We start from the raw sequence: 19,387 nt of genomic DNA, 5'->3' as shown, positions 1-19,387 counted from the left end.
GTAAAATTGCCTAGTAATTATTATTATTATATATTTATTTAAACAAAATCTTATAATTCAAGTAACATTTGAAGAGCACAAATATCGAAAAGCAATATATAATAGCGAATTAAAATTTGAATTAATTTTTGATTTATATAAAATGTAGGTAATAACAAATTTAAATCACAAATTGAAATCAGAATTATGAATTAATTTGAAGTTAAATATGATTCAAACAAAATAATGATGTCACCTTCTAAGGGTTAAAGGGCTTGAGTCTCCGCTAAGTCATGCTTATCATGGTTCTGAACCTATCTTCATTCACGTGCGGTTCACGTTCGATAGTATCGCTGAAGAATCGCCTAACGTTCCAGCACTAATTGTTTTTTAAGGCCCGCAAAAATGGACATCGGCGAACTGCTGGCGTTTAAGGTAAATATATGGATAATACCAATGATATTCATGCACCTGGACCATTCCAAACTGTAGCCGGAACAGACGCCAAAGCGTCCGCACGACGACGAGGACGATGAATTCGATTTGGCGAGCTCGCACGGAAAACGGGGCGGTGTCGATGAGAAAACCAAACGCATGCGGCGCATCGCCGATGCCAAGGAGTCCGCACACTATGTCAAGCAAAGTGGAGGAGCCACCGGTGGCAGTGGCACTTCCGCCTTTGAATTCGATCCGGAACTGACAGAGGAGGAACGCCTGAACATCCTGAAGTACGTGGAGAACGAGGAGGCCGATGGCGATGTTCTGGATGAGCAGAGCCTGAAGAAACTGATACTGGTGTTCGAGAAGCGTAACTTGAAGAACCAGGAGATGCGCATCAAGTTTGCCGACAGTCCCGAGAAGTTCATGGACTCCGAGGTGGAGCTGCACACGGTAATCCAGGAGCTGAAGGGCGTGGCCACGGTGCCCGATCTGTATCCAATTCTCGTGGATCTGCACGGCCTGCACAGTTTGCTCGAACTGCTGGCACATCAGAACACAGACATAGCCGTGGCCGTGGTAGATCTGCTGCAAGAAGTGACCGATGTTGATATCCTGGGCGAAAGTCAAGAGGGTGCCGAATCCTTGATTGAAGCACTGAGAAAAGAGCAAATCTGTGCTCTGCTTGTCCAGAATCTGGAGCGACTGAACGAACAGGTTAAGGAGGAAGCCGATGGCGTGCATAATACGCTGGCCATAGTGGAAAATCTTACCGAAATCGATTCGGAATTCGTGAAGGAAGCCGCTGAACAGGGACTGCTCGCCTGGCTGCTGAAACGGCTGCGCGGCAAGTCGCCCTTCGATCCCAACAAACTCTACTGCAGCGAGATACTTTCCATACTTATACAAACGGAGAACGAGAACCGATTACTGCTGGGTTCTCTGGATGGCGTGGATGTGCTGCTCCAGCAGCTGGCTGTCTACAAGAGACACGATCCCGCTAGCAACGAGGAGCAGGAGTACATGCAGAACCTCTTCAATTGCCTTTGTTCCGCTCTGATGGCCCGCGAGAATCGCGATCGTTTTCTCAGCGGCGAGGGTCTGCAGCTGATGAACCTAATGCTGCGCGAGAAGAAGATGTCTAGAAATGGATCGCTCAAGGTGTTGGATCATGCCATGGCTGGCCAGGATGGCAGAGACAACTGCAACAAGTTTGTCGAAATTCTCGGCTTGCGCACCATCTTCCCACTCTTTATGAAAACCCCCAAGCGCAACAAGCAGCGCCTAATCTCCGCCGATGAGCATGAGGAGCATGTGACCTCCGTAATCGCATCAATGTTGCGAAACTGCAAGGGCACACACCGCCAGCGAATGTTGGCCAAGTTCACGGAGAATGATCACGAGAAGGTGGATCGCCTGCTGGAGCTGCACCTCAAGTATCTGGCCAAGGTGGAAGCCATAGACAAGGAGATCGATCAGCAGGCTAAGGTACGAAATGAAGTTTTATGTGTAACCATAAACTAATCAATTGAAAACCAATATCATGGCATAGGATCCCACCATTGATGAGGACGAGGAGGCGGAGAATAACTATATAAAACGACTGACCGGCGGGCTGTTCACGCTGCAGCGCATCGACTACATCCTGCTGGAGGTCAGTGCCACTGGCGACACCGTCAAGCAGCGTGTACTGCAGATCCTTAACTTGCGCGGCGCTTCCATGAAGACCATTCGCAGCATAATGAGGGGTAAACCACAAATGGAATGCCCAGTAAAACTTAGATGTTCAAATTTCAAATTCATTCACAGAATACGCTGGCAACCTGGGCGATGGCGACACCGACTGGCGGGAACAGGAGCAGAACCACATATTATCTCTAGTCGATCGTTTCTAAGGCTCAACACACAATAAACAAAACATAAATATTATGAAAATCTTTAAAAATGTGGCGGGTCAGAAGTTTACATCTGAAATTTGAGATTAAAATTTTGAACAATGAAACTTTTGTGGCAAATTTGGATTTTGAATTTAAACAATGGCTTCCTTCTTTTTGATGGTGTAAGTCTCAAACACATCCGGCTCGATCCTGCATTGTTTATTACAAAATTTGTATCCCTTTACTTTTTACCTTTCTTTTCGCAAATGTCTTTCTTTTCTTCCTTTTTCTTTTCCTCTTTTTTTGTGCAATCAGATTTCTTGTCATCTTTCTTCTCCGACTTCTTGCCACCTTTACTGTCGGGCTGTTTTTGATCTTTCTTGCAATCGCCCTTGCCCCTAAGGTGCAGTGATTAAAGTTAGTAAGACTCTATTTAAAAATGAACTAAAACGCACTGTTTTAAGCAGTCTTTGAATAACGCAAAAGCCAGGTTCGGTGTATGATTGTTTGGTGTTTTAATTTAAAGCAAACTAAATAGGATAATACACAAGATGATGGATCTGCTTTAAAAGCAGGGTCACATTTCAATAAATAAAATTTAAATGAACTTTTGCAAAAATCACAATTAAAACGTATTTTCATTTCCATTTTCTATTATTCACGTGCAATTAATGTTGTTGACTATTTAAGATACAATATAGAAATTGTTTAGGTGCAAAGAGAACACTCAACTTGCTCGATTATTCGAATTATCTATGACATATCCTTAGGACTTTAAACAGCTTTAAACTTAACATTTTTGCAAAATTAATTCATCAATTGTTCGACCGATCGTTACGAATACATAATGCTCTAACTACGAACCGATGGCATAGTTTCATTGAGTAGTTTACGTGTGGCTAGAGTAAATGTTTGGTTTTGGTTCTACTTTTTTGTCGACTTTCATTTTGTGTCTGCGTGTGCTTATGAGTGTTGACTTAGCCGGTAACTGATGGAGCTATCTACTTTTGGGCATCGGGAATCTCGAAGTTCACGTCCATCTTCATTTCGCGGGCCAGTTTGACGATTTGCGCCAAGTGCACGGCGAGATCGGCAGCCTTATCTAGATCATCGCGGGCCAGAATCTTCAGTCCAGATGTACGAATCAGTTCGCGGGCCTCCTTGACTTTGGTTCCCTGCAATGCAAACCAGTTTTGTTTAGCATATCTCAGCAAGTCAGATAAATGCATCCATGAAAACTCACCTGAAGACGCACAACCACGGGCATGTTCAGATTCAGATCCTTGGTGGCGGAGATGATACCCTCGGCAATGACATCACAACGCATAATACCACCGAAGATGTTGACCAGAATGCAAAGCACCTTCGGATCGGAAGTGATGATCTTGAAGGCGGCCTTGACCGCCTCGGCAGTGGCACCACCACCGACATCCAGGAAATTGGCCGGTTCACCGCCATACAACTTAATGATATCCATGGTGGCCATGGCCAGACCGGCGCCGTTCACCATGCAGCCGATAGTGCCATCCAGGGCAATGTAGTTCAGATTGTATTTGGCAGCCTCGACTTCCTTGGGATCCTCCTGGGTCCAATCGCGCAGCGCAAACAGCTCCTTCTGACGAAACTCGGCGTTGTCATCAAATCGCAGCTTAGCATCCAATGCGAAGACTACAGGTAATCATTGAAAGTTGTTACAAATCATTAGGTTTAAACATAGGTTAATGAATGGAAAGGGTTATTATTGGTGAAATATACTTACAGCCTGGACAGAAAACATCAAATCCAGTACAATGACAATCACAAATGAGTTAGTTCGTTAGGATGAGACAGACATTAGAATTAGACCACAACACATGGCTTAAGAGAACATATATAACTAAACTTACAGCCGGACATGGCATCCTCGGCATAGGGGTTGATCTCAACCAAGAGGGCATCCTTCTTGACGAACAGGTCATACAGATTCAACAGCATCTGGACATGTGTGTCCTCGCCATCGCCGCCCAGACCAACCTTCTTGACGATCTTTTCGGCCTGTTCACTGGTCAAGCCAGTGCCTATATCGATGGGTTCGTACAAAATGGCATCTGGACTGCTGGCAGCCACCTCCTCAATATCAACACCACCCTCCTTGGAGGCGATCAGCACGGGACCCTGGAAATTGAATCGTCTTTTATAGCTTCACAGGGTTGAATGCATGGTTATTAGACATACGTTAAAGGCACGCTCCATCATCACGGCGAAGTAGAACTCACGGCGGGGGAACTTCCTTTCGGCAACCATCACCTTTTTGCAGATGCGACCGGCTGCTCCGGTTTGCTTGGTGACCAGAAGCTGATCGATCATTTTGCTTGAAAGTTCTTCAGCGGTCTGGGGACTGCGGAGTAAGATTTGTTTTTTATGTTTTACCACACAGATATTAGACATATATCACAACTTACTCGTAGACCACTCGCACACCTCCCTTCAGGCCATTCTTAAAGGTTCCTTTGCCTCGTCCTCCGGCCAAAACCTGAGCCTTCAGCACCAGGTTATCGGTCTTCAGCTTGGTGGCGATATCGTTGGCCTCCTTGCCGTTCTTGGCAACAGCGAAACTGCAAAAAAATGAATCACTCAGTACGCGAAATAATTTTGGGGGTGCGCTCTTTACGATGTTCCTGATTGATTGTTGATAGGAACATTTCACGTAAATCGTGTTATCAGTAGACCACAAAGGTTGAAAGTTGAGACAAGGTTATTCGGTCATTCGAGAGATGACAAGCCCTCATTTAGAAAATAAATCAGTCGCCTGATTTTACCTGAATAATAGCAAAAGCAACTACTATCTTTTGATTCTAATAATCTCAATTTATCAAACGAAATGGAAATCAAAATATTCTAGCTTTGCAATTGCTTAAATTTAAATTACAGGTATTTTAAACATTAAAATATATTTTCTTTACCCAAAGTTTATGTATATTTAGTTAGTTTAATTATGATAGACGTCAACTAATGCCGCTTCCATCTTATCAAAGCCCACGTCACTGACCCTTGTCACTTTACGCCGATCAAAGTGTGTTATAGTATAAAACTTGTTATCACCCTTATCATCGGCGGCTGCGTTTCTCTGGTTTGTTTACCCCGTAGTCGGCTATACTCAATGCATATTATTAAGTTCAGGCAAAGTCCAAAACGCACATAAGCCAAAGGAAACAGACGACGCAACGACAACGCGGCACTTTCATTGAACTTTGGACTGCGACTTTGACGCAAATTGTTGGTTGTTTGCCCGCGATTTTGATAATTCCGATTGGGTTTACTCACCGAGGTGTTGGGATCTTGGCCTCATTGAGCAGACTGTAGGAAACGTGTTCCTGGACATTGAGGTTCCTCAGCTGCTGGACGGCGATGGGAGCCAGGCCAAGAATCTGAAAAGGTTGGAATTTTTGCCATGTTAATTTGCGAAAATTAGATGCTAATTAAAGATAACAAGAAAAATAATTAAAAATATATTTAAAAGGATGAAAATAAAAACGATTTCGAAACTTATTGTACTTATAAATGAAATCTTAATTCCAGTCACGAGGTCATTGTCAAGCAAAAATTAAACATAAAAAAACTGGTTCGGTGATTCATGTGAAAAAAACATAAACAAAAAGCGGCGAAAAGAAACGAAATCTGGGTTAAGAGCAAGTTCGTCCGGCTAACGGCGTTTCCCGGTGATAACCGAAACTAATTCACAGATTAAGAATTTAATTAGAGGGCCCGGCGACAACAGCAACAACAACCACAAACGATAAGCAACAGTTGTCAGCTGCTCATTGATAAAAAACAAACTAAATTAAGTGGGGGAATAAATGGGGCTTTCAAGGTCCCCACACACACACATGCGTACGAAAAGCGCACAGTTGCGTCACACTGACACAATAAAAAAGTCAGGTGTCTTTGGTGATCGTGACTCTCTTTAAATCTCACACTCTCCCCGTTTCTCTGGAGAAACAATTAGTTAACAAATGGCAAAGAACTTAAATTATCGCTTAAGTTTTTTTTTTGTACCGATAAACGATCAGCATTTCACATGTGTGAGTAAGTGAGAGACAGAGAAGGGGACAGCGTAGGTGTTCACTCTCTCTTTTCGCCTTATTATGTAAAGCGACGGATTTTCGCATTTTTTACACACAAATATGACTACTAATTGGCGAACTCACCTTTTTTATGGCCGCTGGCCTAACGGTTTCGATCAGGGGGCCGCCAGTTCGTGCCAAGAATGAAGCCATTTTGTTCTGAAATCGAATGAGAACGTACGTTTAACGATTTGAAAGCGAATTTTGACGTTACTGCTTACATTTCAAGATTTTTTTGCCGTCGCCTGCTGATGGAGGTGGTAGAGCTTCGATAGCAGGGACTTTTTTATGCTTTTACAATCGAAAATGCCGAAAAACTATCGTGAACTTAATGCAAGGTTGGAAACTGTAATATATTAGCAAAGATTCAAGCCAATTTGGCGGGAACTTTTAATATTGCATGCCATCTAAATTATTTTTCAACTACCGTTATTTTTATGATAATAATAAATTCGCAAATATAATAATATATTCACAAATGTCACAATATAATCTAGACCACTTTTAAATCGAAATTAGTTCGATTAGTTCCCAGTTACTTTGAACATAGCTTAGAGCAAACAAAATCATTGATTTCCCTTTTATTTTATTTTTTCATTTTTTTTTTGGATTTTACATTGCAGCTTGTTATAGGACAAAAAAAACGTGATCACCATCAATACATACAATTAACATACATTCAAGACAATAAATAAGTTTATAAATAGTAGATAGCTATCTAGAAGACTTTAAAGTAGAGCTGTAAATTACGCCAGAATTCTACACTGTGCTACAAACAAGCGCTTAGTGCGCACTTCCGGTTGGCGTGTCTGCAGCAGAGTGTAAGCATTTTATAAACTTTTTTGCAAACGGAAACAGAAAGACGAAAATCGCGCAAATGCTTCACTTGAATTTGCTTGAGCACATCAATAATAAATCAGCCGCGGCGTTGATTTTGTGCAAGCGAATTTTCCAAGTAAAGCAGTGCATTTTCATTACGGCCAAAATGCAGCATGGCTCATATGTATACGTACCACGCCCACTGCGCCCTTCTTTTTAAGGGCAAGTGGCAGGTTGTGTGATACAGGAGCATGCCGAATTTTGACCCACACAAAAGTATATAGAACAAAAAACAGTTTATAAGCATTGCAATGATTTGCATTTAAGTTCCATTTTGCAGTTTAATCTGATTTGGTAAAAACAGATTTCAAAGCAAAATGGTTTTGGGAAAAGCGGAAAAGTTTGAAGAGAAGTTTTCAGCTGCTTGCGCTTATTTTGCATTTGATTATTTTACACAGCTTTTGGGATAGCAGCAAAAAGTGTGCAGAAAATCAATGGCATTGGCAAAACAAATCACAGACAGCGAAAAATTGAGAAGTTTAAATCTAACATAGAACACAAAACACACAATAATATACAATAATGGACTAGGACAAGTGCACGAACATATAAATAAACAAAGACAGAGAACATACTACATATAAAACATATTAAAACTAAGCGAATTCCGTAAAAGCAGCGATCCATCAGCGTAAATCGTAAAATCATCAAAAAGTTCTTATTTTGTCGGTTCCGGTGCCAGCCCAGTCAAAATTTGCATATATGTATCTTGATTAAGAACCCAACTTAATACTCCAGACTCGTTTCAATAACTTGCAGTACGCGCTGCCGACCGATTTTGTTCCAGAACAGATAGGGTTCCTTGGAACCGGTGACTTGGCGTGGTGAGCTGAAAAGTGGCACAAATCGTAAACTCATATGATATGGTATATGGTATAAAGTCTTACGCCTGAAAGCAATCAAATCGCACCACGCCCCTTTCGTTGATTAGACAGGAGTGTATGTCGATGACCTTTAGGTGACAGCATTCGCTTCGGATAAACTTGTTGAATCGGTAGATTTTGTCACATAATACCTTATCGTGACAATAGTTGCCCAGCGGTGCAAGATTTGTTAGAATCGGCACCAATCGCATATTGTGCATCTCCTTGATCAGTAGCCGAAAATCGTGCTCGATCTGAACCAAAGGCTTGCCGCGCATAATGTCCACCGATCCGATATTGACGATGATCTGAGTACCCTCGGGTAATTGGACTCTTTTTAAACGATTTCGGGCGCCATTGATCGTCAGTCCGGATACACAAAGTCCTGACTGCAGGACGCGTTCGTGACGCCTAAATCGGCATTTTAGCTCCATTCGGGCGAGATATAGCATAAAATCATCGCCCATAAGCGGAAAGTCCAGCAGATAGGCATCGTAATCCGAGTTAATCGTCAGCAGAGAATCGTTGTAGGTTCCACTGGTTAAAATCGTTGGCGTGGGCGTCATTTCGTGGCGTCTCTTCATTATGTTCATGCCGTTAAATGGATGCACAAAGATGCCCAAATGGCGGTTTTCAGTCGGTTCGGTTTTCTGGCTTTGGGTTCTGCAGCTTGGCTGATGCCCAGGTGGAGCCAAATTGATTGGTTCCTCTGGGGCATCGGGGCTGTAGATGTTGATGGGTACTGGCATTTTTGGCGCATTTACGCTGGCTTGCTGGTAGAAATTGTTGCTAGGAGTTCAGTAGAAAGATTAGTACATTTTGTTAAGTAAAGGTTTATTTTTGCTATAGTTGCACTGTCTACAAAACACCTTTTCAGTACTCACAGATGCTTCCAATTATCCTGGTAGCACCAGTTCGACTCCGCTGCCTCATTGGCCATTTGATGCAGCGAAACCGGCCTGGTGGCGATATCCTTGGTCTTTTCATCCGTTATCTTGGGCACGGTCCTCGGGCTGGTGTTCAGCTGGGACAGAGCCCTCCGTTTGAAGGGATTCTTCCAGTAGCGTGGAGGTGCTCGTGGTATGTTCTCCAGGGACGGAGCTCCGCTGCTGTAGTCGCTGGTGCGCTCTTTCTGGTTGAGCACCATATCCAGGAGGTGACCGTTCTTCAGGCTCGCTTTCAGGTTGAAGATCCGCTTACCGGACTCGCTGCACTCAGCGGTCACATTGGGAATGGTCAGCAGGAAATCCGTCACGTTGTCGTGCAGTGGAAATGGATTGCCCGTCAGTTTTCGATATTCACCTGGCGAATTTCAATTATAGAATTATTTAAGGGTAATCTTACAAAAAAGAAACATAGAAAAAATATAAATTAAAATAAATATACTAAACTATAAAAGTTATATAATCCAAATAAAATTTAATAACCTACTAAAAATTTATACATTTTAGATTTCTAACTAAATATAGCCACTTAGAGAAAGTTCTGAAGTGTTTGATGAAGTCGAAACTTCTGGAAAGAAGAAAGCTTTCAAACATAAAGCTACTCACTCTTGATGCTCGATATCGTGATTCCATTCTGGGCGTGGCTCAGCAATATGGCGCGCACCTCACTATCTATATCGGGATATTCCTCGCGCACGGATATATAGTTGCTCTCGATGATGGTCATGTTGTTCTCGCTGGTGTTGCTGTTGCTGTTGTAGGTGATTTCCTTGGTGGAAATCTGAGTGGACGAGAAGAGTCTGGCTACGACTTGCAACTGCTGGCTGCTCTGCCGGCTGGTGAGTTCATGGGCCACCAATGGCACCTTCCACAACTCCGGCAATTCGGTTTTTCGCGCCGATTTGAAGATCTTCCGAAAGCGTTCGCCGCATGCGGAGAAATCGGACCTTACGAAGATCTGGTTGAGGCAGCTGGAGGAACTCTTGCGAAAGGAACCGGATGACTGGAGTTTATCGCGCAACTGCTGGAAACACGTGGTCACCCGCTTTTTCACGGACTTAAGATAATAGGTTTTGGCGGAAGTATTGGTGCTGGTATAACTGATCGGTTTGCTGGGGAATTCACTTGTGACTGCGGCCATCGCTTGGAGGAAAGTGATCCAATATTCTTGGATCCCTCGCCAACGCGGTCCACTTCTCCATTCATCTGCATTTTGGAGACTTACGGTGCTTTTCGTACTGGAAGGCGAAAGAGCAGGCGCAACAGAAGTAACGGTGAGCAGTTTGCAGAGATAATGTTTCCAGATCAACAGAATTTGTGAAAATACATTAGGGTGGTACAACCAAAAAATTTTGAAAAAATAAAAAACTGTTTTCAGAACCTAATATAGAACCTATATATATATATATATATTCATTTTCTTTAATTTTTTTATCAATTTGTTCCCATTCGCCCACCATTAGGTTAACATTCAAAGCAGTCTACGTAGCCAGTAAAAACAATTAAACGAAATTACCACCTGCATTGCCATTTGACGACCATTACACAAAGCAGTTTGCACTCCGTTCCAGCTGGACATTCGTTTTAATGGCCTTTCTCTTGGTCCAGATTAGAAAACAGCACGCCAGTGGGTCTGCAGAGCTGCTTGATAAGCAATTACGAAGTAGCATATACATAAATTCCAGAATAACTCAAATGGTGCCGACGAGCGTTACCACGTGCGGTGGTGCTCTGGTGGTCTGTCGGCTAATCGGCAAATGGAGCTGCTTGGCAGCAATTCCCCAGGAGATGATTATCCATCCATACAGCAAGTGCACCTGAAACTCCGAGAAGGGTAATGGAGGCACTTGCTCTGAGGGTTAGTCCAGCGATTGATGGATGACTCAGGGGCTTTCTTACATCTCGTGATGATTCCGGCACCCCGGAAGAAGCACAGACAATCGGAAGGAGGATTATGGCTTCTTAGCTTAAGCAAGTTGGATACAGTCAAACATCAGTAATGCGTACCAGCAAGAAATTACAAAAATTAAATCAGTAAAAATTTTACTTAACTAGCAGATCAGAATAATAAAAAAATAATTTTCAATAAGGTGTTGATGGGTTCAAAGGGTAATATATATAGAATGGGCAATAGTTAGTGCCACTACAACCTATCTGTAATTTAGGGAAGTACTTCCTTATAGATGTTGGACTGTATATTTTCCCTAGCCTTGCCTTAATTGCAGAGGATGCTGCAGAGACGTGACGAGCAATACAATACTATATGTATGTAGAAAAACTGGGCGAGAACATGTGGTCCAATTTATAAATCTCGACCCTTCTCCCATTTTTATTTGCTGAATGTGTAAGCCCAATAATTTAGAGTGGGATGAATCAGCCGGCTTTTCTTGCCATTCAATTTTCCCTTTTCGGGTGGTGTTTCAAATATTTTGAATGCACTCGCACAGCACAGGGCAATTGTCCGGTAATAATAGTAATTTGCATTCCAGGCCCTCTCTCATTCTCTCTACTCCCAGCTAAGAATTACAGTGGTCACTCGATTGTAAGGTAAGGAATTATACATATATTTATGGTATTTGGCAACCTTCCTTGTATTTCTATAAGCGTAATTGTAGGAAGTAACCACTGAAAAATAAATTTGTTTAATATTTTTAAAGACATTTTCCTACTCTCTTCCTTTCTAACAACTACTACCATGATTGACGACCATTTTTGATTGACAACTTTTGCATTTGCGTGTGGTGGGTGTGCATTGGAAATCGCAAAAAGCAATTTACCGCCTAGATTTGTGAACGACACTTTTCATTGGGTTCGACTGCATTTCTGCATAAATTATGGAAGCCGACGGAGCAACTTGTTGTTATTCTGTCTGCTGTCTTAGAATTTTTACCAGCAGCGAATTCATTTCGCAGAGGGCGGCTAAATGTTGGGGGATAGGCAAATTATTGTAATCAATTTATGCGAACAATTTAGCTATTGCCTCACTTTGGTGGGGCGGAGAGACACCTGTTAATCTGCTGACAGGCGGAAAATCTCAGGAATGCTGATTGCGTTGCACACGATTAACCAGAAGTTCACCCCAATGGCAACTGAATCTGATCGCCTTTCGGCGGCAGCTCCATCACTAATTTCCAGTAATTATCCTTATCCGTTTCCAGAGTCTGGCTTAACATCTGTTATTATTACTCCGCAGCAAATCGATTGATTGCCCTGCAAAAGGGCCTTAATCAGGGCGCCGCAATTCAAACACACGTAATTAGAGCCCTGCTGTAATTCTATGGATGTGGAACACACTGAAGAAAAAAACGGAAAAATAAAACGGAAAATAAATAAAATATACGGAAAGATCGTTCTAGTCAATCAATCCATTTCGATTTGTAATAGTTTGGAATGATTGGAATATGAAGTTAACTTAATTCGAGATTAAGTTCTTGGTCTACAATCAATTTTTGGACAGTGCATGGCTAACTCCTTTATGATGACCGGTTACAGGTTGGCCAACAGATTGTAAAATGGCAAAACACTCGAGATAAACGGCTAAGCATCTGGCTGAGTGTGTGGCCGGTTGGCAATTAATCAAGGCTAGGTGTCGCAGACCGTAAGACTGCTTCCGATTCCGGTTTTTGAACCCCAAGAAAGTCCTCATTATGCCCACACGATATGGTAATTTCGAAGCTGTCTTGACGGAAGGCTGCCAGTCACTTTGGATATTTATTTTCAAAAATAATGAATGCCTGCGTGCACCTTAAGTGTTTATTTTTTAAAGTTTTAAAAATGTATCTTACATTTTTTTAGAATAATACTTCATTACAATTTAAATCACATTTATTTGATTTACTGTTTATTTAAGGGTTTTAATATTTTAGCAAAGGTCAAAGGCAATGTCAATACAAACACAATTTACAAATACAAACAACGATCAGCTTGGAAACGCTTCTGTCAACGAGACGTTGCTTGCCCTGTAGAAAAGACTTTATTTAAAAAAAAGATTTAATGTTGAAGGTGTAAAATTTTAAATTCCTATTCAATAACGGATGTGCGACTTAAGTTATCGATAACTTATTGATGAACCATTTTGTTGTTACTCGCTAGTAATGGCGATTCGTTAGCAGTTAAGAGCTTAAAGGCTAGAACGAAATCCAAATAGACAGACGAAGTGAATTTATTAATGGCCCATCCAAGGACGACAAAAAAATATTCAACAACAGATATAAAAAATAAAAACAAAACACATCACCAAACCTTAACCAAACATAGGTCAGTTTCACGCAGTTCATCAATTTTTAGCTATACTGCTTGCACATTTCCCCGCCAGAAACAGGTTTTTCGCCGCAACGACGCATCTCTGACACTTGCGTTTCCTTTGCAGCTGCTTCGCTCGAATTTGGTTCTCAGTCGGTTCAGATTATCGCGCTTGTGCGGTTGTGCGGAGCGGACGAGTTGAAATGGCCGAGTCGTGAACTTGAAATCTATACAGGCGTTTTAAAACATAAACAAACAAATACGAATGCGAAAGAGCCGGTAAAAGTTTAAATGTTTGATCTCGGAAACATAAATAATTTTTGACCAGCACACACGAATTAAGGAATTTTCAGCTATCGAAGTGCTGTGTAATAAAAATCGAAAGAAAATAAATGGCGCGCGATTTTACGTGTTACTCGCCCAAAAGTGAGAAAATTTCTAATAAAAAGGATTAAACAAAGCGTAAACTAATAACGATTAAAATATAACTATTTAGGAAACCAGTACTACTGTTTTTTGTTTGGCAAAATAAAGCAAATAAAGTGCAAGGCAGTGAAGAAATTATTTAGCTAAACCTATGTAAACTACTAGTGCTCGAATAACCGTAAAACCCTTTGAAATAATTAACAGAAAAGCTATAAAAAGGAAATATAAAAGTGAATTCAATTCGTATAAATTTTAAGTCTCACAAGAAAATGCCGAAAAAGTGGCAATGTGATTTGTTTGTGTAGCTGGAGAGTGCAATAAATAACAGTAAGAAGTAACAGTAAACAACGGAGCAAGCCAAGATGACGCGCGAGGAAGAGGAAGAGGTGCGCTCACTGCTCTCCCGTCACCAGGAGCGGATTATGCTGGACCTGGGGAGCACCGATCTGTTAGCGGTTCTGGTTAAGAACTCGGTGCTTAGTCAATCGGAAGAGGATCTCCTATTGAAGCCCTACAACGCAGTTACGCCCACGCCTTCTGCTGCCGCCTCTGCCACTGTGGAGCCTCCCGGTAGTGCACCCTCGCTCACCAAGCGGAAACTGAGTGCCGTGGCCAGTAGTGGGAGTACGGCCAGCGGGGGGAGTGCCGGCAGCGGAGGCAGTGGCTCCTCCAGGTGCGCCAGCGTAAACGGAGACGCCAATTGCGACAGTCGCTCACTAACGCCCTCTGGCGGGGGACCATGTTCTGGGCTAAACGACGCCGAAATTCTGCGAGTCCAGTGCTCCAATCTGATCGATATCATTGCCAAGAACGGATTCGAGAAGTTCAAGCAGTTCTGCTACGCCATCGAGTGCGAGTGTCCGCAGCTCATCGAGGATCTAATTAACGATCGCCTCAAGACCGGTAAGTACCTGGCTTAATCTCGTACACGGGGAGAAAATATCACAAGCATGGGTATTTGTTTCTATCGGAATTTACTACTATTCTTGGTAAATATCAGCAATATATAGTATTTTTCGGTTGTAGAAACCACCTTTCGATTTAAATACACGAAAACACCTTCTCTTAACCGGTTCTGTATGATCTACCTGATCCCACAATGCGTTGGCAGCTTTAGTAGCCCATATCTCAGCTGTAAATTATTCACGTAATTGTTTGCGATCGGCTCTCGAATTTCTCATCTCTGCTAATTGGTTTTCCTGCACAGGGAGCACTCGTTAAGTATAATTTTAACATTTTAATTTAACAGGGAAGAAAAGAAATAATAATTTGGGAGGGAAAATATGTTTGATAGTGAAAAGAAATTATTTTTGCAAAGCAAGAAAAATATGTACAATTTTGGAGTGATCACTGTTTAGTTCTTCGAGTTTCTTTTCGTCGTTGAAGCTTTTTACCATGAGTACGTGGGCGTTTGTCTAGAAGGTGTGCGAGTGGGCGGGGTAGCAACCATTTACAGTGGCGCGTTAATAATAATTAGCATTATTTGAGATTATAACGCTGATTACGGAGTTTTAATATTTATGCAAATACTTTTTATGAGATGGCAGGTGCCATTTCAAGCGTTTTCCAAACGATATCGCACTTTATAAACGTTCTATACTTGGAACTTCACACCATATTTCTGTGAAAAAACTCTTATCGAAAGTGACACGCTAGCTGATGTGTTAGAAATTCAAATAAAAGACTGCCTGGAGAATCAACAACTGAAAGACAAGCAATTCAAGACGTTTTTTTTTATGTTTCTGTCTGATAAGAAAATTCTTGTTTGCTTTTTGTCAAAAAAAAAAAAAAAAAAAAACTAAGTGGTGATCAAAAAGAAGTACAGCCAATGGATGAGGATGAGGGAGCAGATAATCTTCTCTTCTTACATTTCATCCATTTGTTTCTACAATATCATCGTCTTCAATTTGATGTATACTTTTAAGGTTCCTAAAAAGACATTGCATCAGTAAAGTCACATATTTTCCATTTCATTAGGACTTATTATTATTATACTTTTAATCTGAACTGTGTTCTACGTGTTTTAAATAAATGATTTTTTTATATTAGATAGCCAAATTTTATGTTTGTCATCCAAAATTCAAGATCTCTTAACATGTCTATAGCAAAACTCTTTTCTCGTTCCATTAGGTGAATCATTAGATATTTAGCGAAAATGAGTAATTTTGGGTTGATAAAGAATGCGTTTTGTATGGAAGTATTAATCAACTTCTCCCACATTCCATTAAAAGTGGTTATTAATTTATGCTTAACTATTTTTCTCTGAGGTCATACCTTTAGAATCTTTGCAATGTATATCGACTCCCATTTCTCCTTCTCAAATGAACTTCCTCCAAACGATCCGTCAAGAGTTCGCACAGCTGTTGCGGATCCACGCGCTGATTCACTGACCCAAAAGATCAGCAGTTGTAGCCAAGCCCATCCAATGGTCTACAACAACAATTCAACAAGAACATCAACAACAGTTGTAGACAACAGCCAACATTTCAAGAAAAACAACAACTCAGTGTAGACATGTAAATTTTGCTGCCCAGACTTGTAAATTACCCACCAAAACCTAAAGGCAGAAGACAGGAAAAGTAGAGGGAGTTGTGGCAATCTGAAGAGCTAAAACCGAAAATTGAGATTACAACTGAAAGCAGCTAAAAAAACAAAAACACGAAAAAAATAACCCTTGTTATTCTTTGATTTCGCTTGTTTTATTCCGCTCTAATGAAAAAGTTGTTGGCCGGAGGAAGTGGAAAAGAAAATAATCATACATTCAGAATCAAGATCCACACTAAATTGGATAAAGAATTTGAAAAAATAAAAGTAAAATGATTCTAAATAAAGTGGCCAAGAAAGTAAAGCCCTCAGATACAAATTAAATAGTTTTTATAGGTATATTGCCGATCCTTTTAAGCAAAAGATACCATCATTTGATTTACATTTAAATCCTTTAGGATTTCTAGAATCATTACCTATGAATCATAAGTTAGATTTTTTTGTAGGGCATCGAAAAGTGCCAACAACAAGAACACATCATTTGAAAAACAAGAACACTAAAAACATAACAACAAAAACAAACCCATGGCAAAACGTATTGTACACATAAAGCCCTCGATCACGTTTTACGATTCCGGCCACGATTACAGAAAAAGGAAAGAGAACAGTGGACGGGGGAGTGAAAGAGAGCGCGTGGTTCATGTCCATGTTCTTGTCGAGTGTGTGTGTTGGTGTCTTTTTTGTATTTTTTAGTAACTCCATTTGCCCAACTGCCCCCGCAGGCGATTTCCCTGACCCCTCTCATTGGACTATTCCCCCTTTCCACTATTTTCCCAACCGTCTGTGTGAGTCGTAGACCAATCCATTCATCATCATCATGATCAGGTTGGGGAACATCATAATCCGTTGCGCAGCCGTTTCGCTTTTACTTCTTTACGACTTTTGGAGCTCCTCCTCTTCCTCCGCACTCTCTTTGGCTCTGTGCTTCGTTAGCTCGTTCTGTGTTTGCTAATTTCTTGTACGTGCTGTTCTGGCTTTGCTCTGGCCTACTCCTCCTCTCTCCTGTTCTGTCCTCAGCCTCGGGTTCTCTTTACCTTTGCCGCGGCGTCTCAGGTAGGTAGAGTATACAGCACAGCACAGGTGCAAATAATAGAACTTGCCACTCATCATTTATTTGCTAAAAGATATAATGGATGTGATGTGTACATACTTTCGTCTAGTGTCTAAAAAGGAGGTAAAAAAAGTTGGTAAATTCGAAAAAACATGTATACAGTACTTTGGACAATTTGTATGCGAAATCATACACATATGTATTTTTAAACGCATGCAACCGTTACTAATATTTTGAACACAATAGTAAATGCTAGGGTAGAGCCGGTACCATTCTCCACGTAAATTACAATTATTTACAGCGCGCAACGTCTGCTGCTGCTCTCTTTGCATTCGGATTTCTTCCCACTTTGTGAGGCGCTCCCTTTTGGTATTGTCTTTTTGCATTTGATAATTTATGCAGCATAATCTGGCCGATGACGTTTATCGTTTGCCATTCCCATTTGTCCCCTCCGTTCGGTATCTTTGCTCCCTTGTTCTCTGTTCTCGCCCCTCCTCCCCCATTTCCTTTACGGGCTGCCTTATCGCGTTCTGCTTCATCTTTTGTGGCTGTTTGCTCTGCCCCTGAGAATCGTTTCCTTTTATGTTTTATTTGTTGATTTCTTTGATTTCGCCTTTTCATTTTTTTCCTTTTTTTTAGTTCTGATGATAATGATGTTCACCTTTGGTTTCGTTCCATTTCGTTTCGTTTCAACTGCGCATGCGCATCCTGTTTTCGATCGTCTTTGTTTTCCACTTTTGTCCTACTTCTACTGCCATCTCTTTCTCTCGGTTGAAGTAGGTCTTGGGGCTTGTTGTTGTTTTGTTTGTTGCCTTCTGCGTTTTGATTTCCCAGCCTCTCTTCTTCTCTTCCGTTCCACTTTGCCCGAGGAGGGAAACTTACTTGATTTTGCGGTTCAGGATCCGAAGACTTGTCGTCATTAAATTTTCCAAAAAAGTGCCTAGAATAGTGGAGGAAAACTGCAAAATGGGTCGTCTACAATCGTAAATTACTGAAATTTATGCATTTTGAGCCAGTTTTAAAACAGGAAGTAAATGAATCCATTAAATGGCGTTACAACTTCAATGAATCAAAATAAATTATTATAAACCTTAATTATATCATTGTAAACAAATTGCTGGCCAGTAGTCTAGACTGCGAGGTCCTACTTTTTAAACCTTTTTTTTTTTCGCTTTGACGCTTTTTCAATTCCGCTTTATCTTAACCCATCGCTTGCAACAAAGTTGTAGTCGTTTTCCGATCATTGACTTGAATCTCGTAAGATCCCAAGCGAATGTGTTAATTTTTTTAATGGAAGCCCAACCTAACTAGTTTGTTCAACTCAAACTGAAACTGGTACAGCACTAAATCTAAGTCGAATTAGATCTTCTGGGTGGGCATATGCTGATGAATGAGACGACCTGACAATTAATGGTGATTCCAGTGATTACAATTTAATTTCCCTTGGGTCTGCAGTCTGCCCTATGAAATCATTATTCATTTCGGTAGCTGATCGCAAGTTATGGTCCATGATACGGGGGGTTTTCCATCCCGAACTCTTGGGATCTGGTGAGTCTGGCTGGGACAGTCTGCTAAGCCGCTTACCCACACAACTGTCACGCAATCAGCCCGCGGTCCTCATTTCCTTGCCTCTGCAGGTAACTTGTTTGCCTCTCTTTCGGCCATTCTCGCCGTTTCCATGCTCGTTCTGAATTCAAAGAACGAAAATGGGTAAAAAAAGCTATGACTCACCGGGGCCATAAAGCCATTCTCCAAAAACGGGCACCGCTCCATTGGTTCCAGACTGATGGCGTCTGCTGCAAGTTGCAGTTGTTGCAGCTGGAAGCCGCTTTAACTGTTTCTCCACTGGCCGTCTCTGTTCCCACTGGAAATCGCTACAGGGGTCTGTCGATATAAGTGAACATACATTCAAGCTACATTGGGTCATTTACGTATAAAATTACAAATAACCACTTCAAAATTTATACATTTTAGACCAACACATAAGCAAGTTTCTCAGGTAAATCTTTTCAAGTTACCACTGTACTCCACATGGTTGGGA

At 41.4% G+C, this 19,387-nt stretch overlaps 4 protein-coding genes, 1 long non-coding RNA gene and 1 other non-coding gene across 14 annotated transcripts in view; 3 read left to right on the top strand and 3 right to left on the bottom strand.

Moving 5' to 3' along the window:
• The first annotated feature begins 349 nt into the window (after nucleotides 1-349).
• Nucleotides 350-2,416, top strand: CG11964 (uncharacterized protein). Its single transcript, NM_141590.4, has 4 exons — nucleotides 350-414; nucleotides 472-1,905; nucleotides 1,970-2,165; nucleotides 2,227-2,416. Exons 1-4 carry the CDS (start codon nucleotides 385-387, stop codon nucleotides 2,310-2,312), a joined length of 1,746 nt encoding a protein of 581 aa, NP_649847.1. The 5' UTR covers nucleotides 350-384; the 3' UTR covers nucleotides 2,313-2,416.
• On the bottom strand, nucleotides 2,343-6,646 carry ScsbetaA (Succinyl-coenzyme A synthetase beta subunit, ADP-forming). 8 transcript variants are annotated; one of them, NM_001170088.2, is made up of 10 exons: nucleotides 6,619-6,646; nucleotides 6,482-6,556; nucleotides 5,598-5,701; nucleotides 4,736-4,888; nucleotides 4,509-4,671; nucleotides 4,181-4,448; nucleotides 4,054-4,056; nucleotides 3,538-3,962; nucleotides 3,300-3,469; nucleotides 2,343-2,692 (listed from the first exon to the last, which is right to left on the bottom strand). In NM_001170088.2, exons 2-10 carry the CDS (start codon nucleotides 6,548-6,550, stop codon nucleotides 2,536-2,538), a joined length of 1,512 nt encoding a protein of 503 aa, NP_001163559.1. In that variant the 5' UTR covers nucleotides 6,551-6,556; nucleotides 6,619-6,646; the 3' UTR covers nucleotides 2,343-2,535. The 8 variants fall into 8 exon arrangements, with proteins under 8 accessions (NP_001163559.1, NP_649846.2, NP_001163558.1 ...); NM_141589.4 differs by lacking the exon at nucleotides 4,054-4,056; NM_001170087.2 differs by lacking the exon at nucleotides 6,619-6,646 and having other exon boundaries at nucleotides 6,482-6,612.
• A 328-nt stretch (nucleotides 6,647-6,974) lies between these two features.
• On the bottom strand, nucleotides 6,975-9,654 carry lncRNA:osk (long non-coding RNA:osk). The gene is made up of 5 exons (NR_167812.1): nucleotides 9,571-9,654; nucleotides 9,024-9,441; nucleotides 8,292-8,928; nucleotides 8,164-8,228; nucleotides 6,975-8,105 (listed from the first exon to the last, which is right to left on the bottom strand). It is a non-coding gene; the product is annotated as a long non-coding RNA:osk (long non-coding RNA).
• Nucleotides 6,975-10,244, bottom strand: osk (oskar). Of its 2 annotated transcripts, none has more exons than NM_206464.3 (4): nucleotides 9,690-10,244; nucleotides 9,024-9,441; nucleotides 8,164-8,928; nucleotides 6,975-8,105 (listed from the first exon to the last, which is right to left on the bottom strand). In NM_206464.3, exons 1-4 carry the CDS (start codon nucleotides 9,808-9,810, stop codon nucleotides 8,003-8,005), a joined length of 1,407 nt encoding a protein of 468 aa, NP_996186.1. In that variant the 5' UTR covers nucleotides 9,811-10,244; the 3' UTR covers nucleotides 6,975-8,002. Both variants share the same exon structure in this region, with proteins under 2 accessions (NP_996186.1, NP_731295.1).
• On the top strand, nucleotides 10,083-11,091 carry asRNA:CR44020 (antisense RNA:CR44020). The gene is made up of 2 exons (NR_073991.1): nucleotides 10,083-10,357; nucleotides 10,547-11,091.
• Nucleotides 11,092-13,473: 2,382 nt separating this feature from the next.
• The window catches only part of pyd (polychaetoid), a 104,829-nt gene continuing 98,915 nt past the window's right edge, over nucleotides 13,474-19,387 (top strand). The window contains exon 1 of the mRNA NM_170646.6: nucleotides 13,474-14,654. Within this exon, the coding sequence (NP_731293.3) occupies nucleotides 14,114-14,654 (541 nt within the window). The 5' untranslated portion in view covers nucleotides 13,474-14,113. The remainder of the gene's footprint in view (nucleotides 14,655-19,387) is intronic.

The sequence above is a fragment of the Drosophila melanogaster genome, chromosome 3R (genome assembly GCF_000001215.4).
Source record: "Drosophila melanogaster chromosome 3R".
Lineage (NCBI taxonomy): Eukaryota > Metazoa > Arthropoda > Insecta > Diptera > Drosophilidae > Drosophila > Drosophila melanogaster.
Note: the sequence above shows the minus strand (reverse complement) of the source record. Positions and strands in the feature narration are given on the sequence as shown.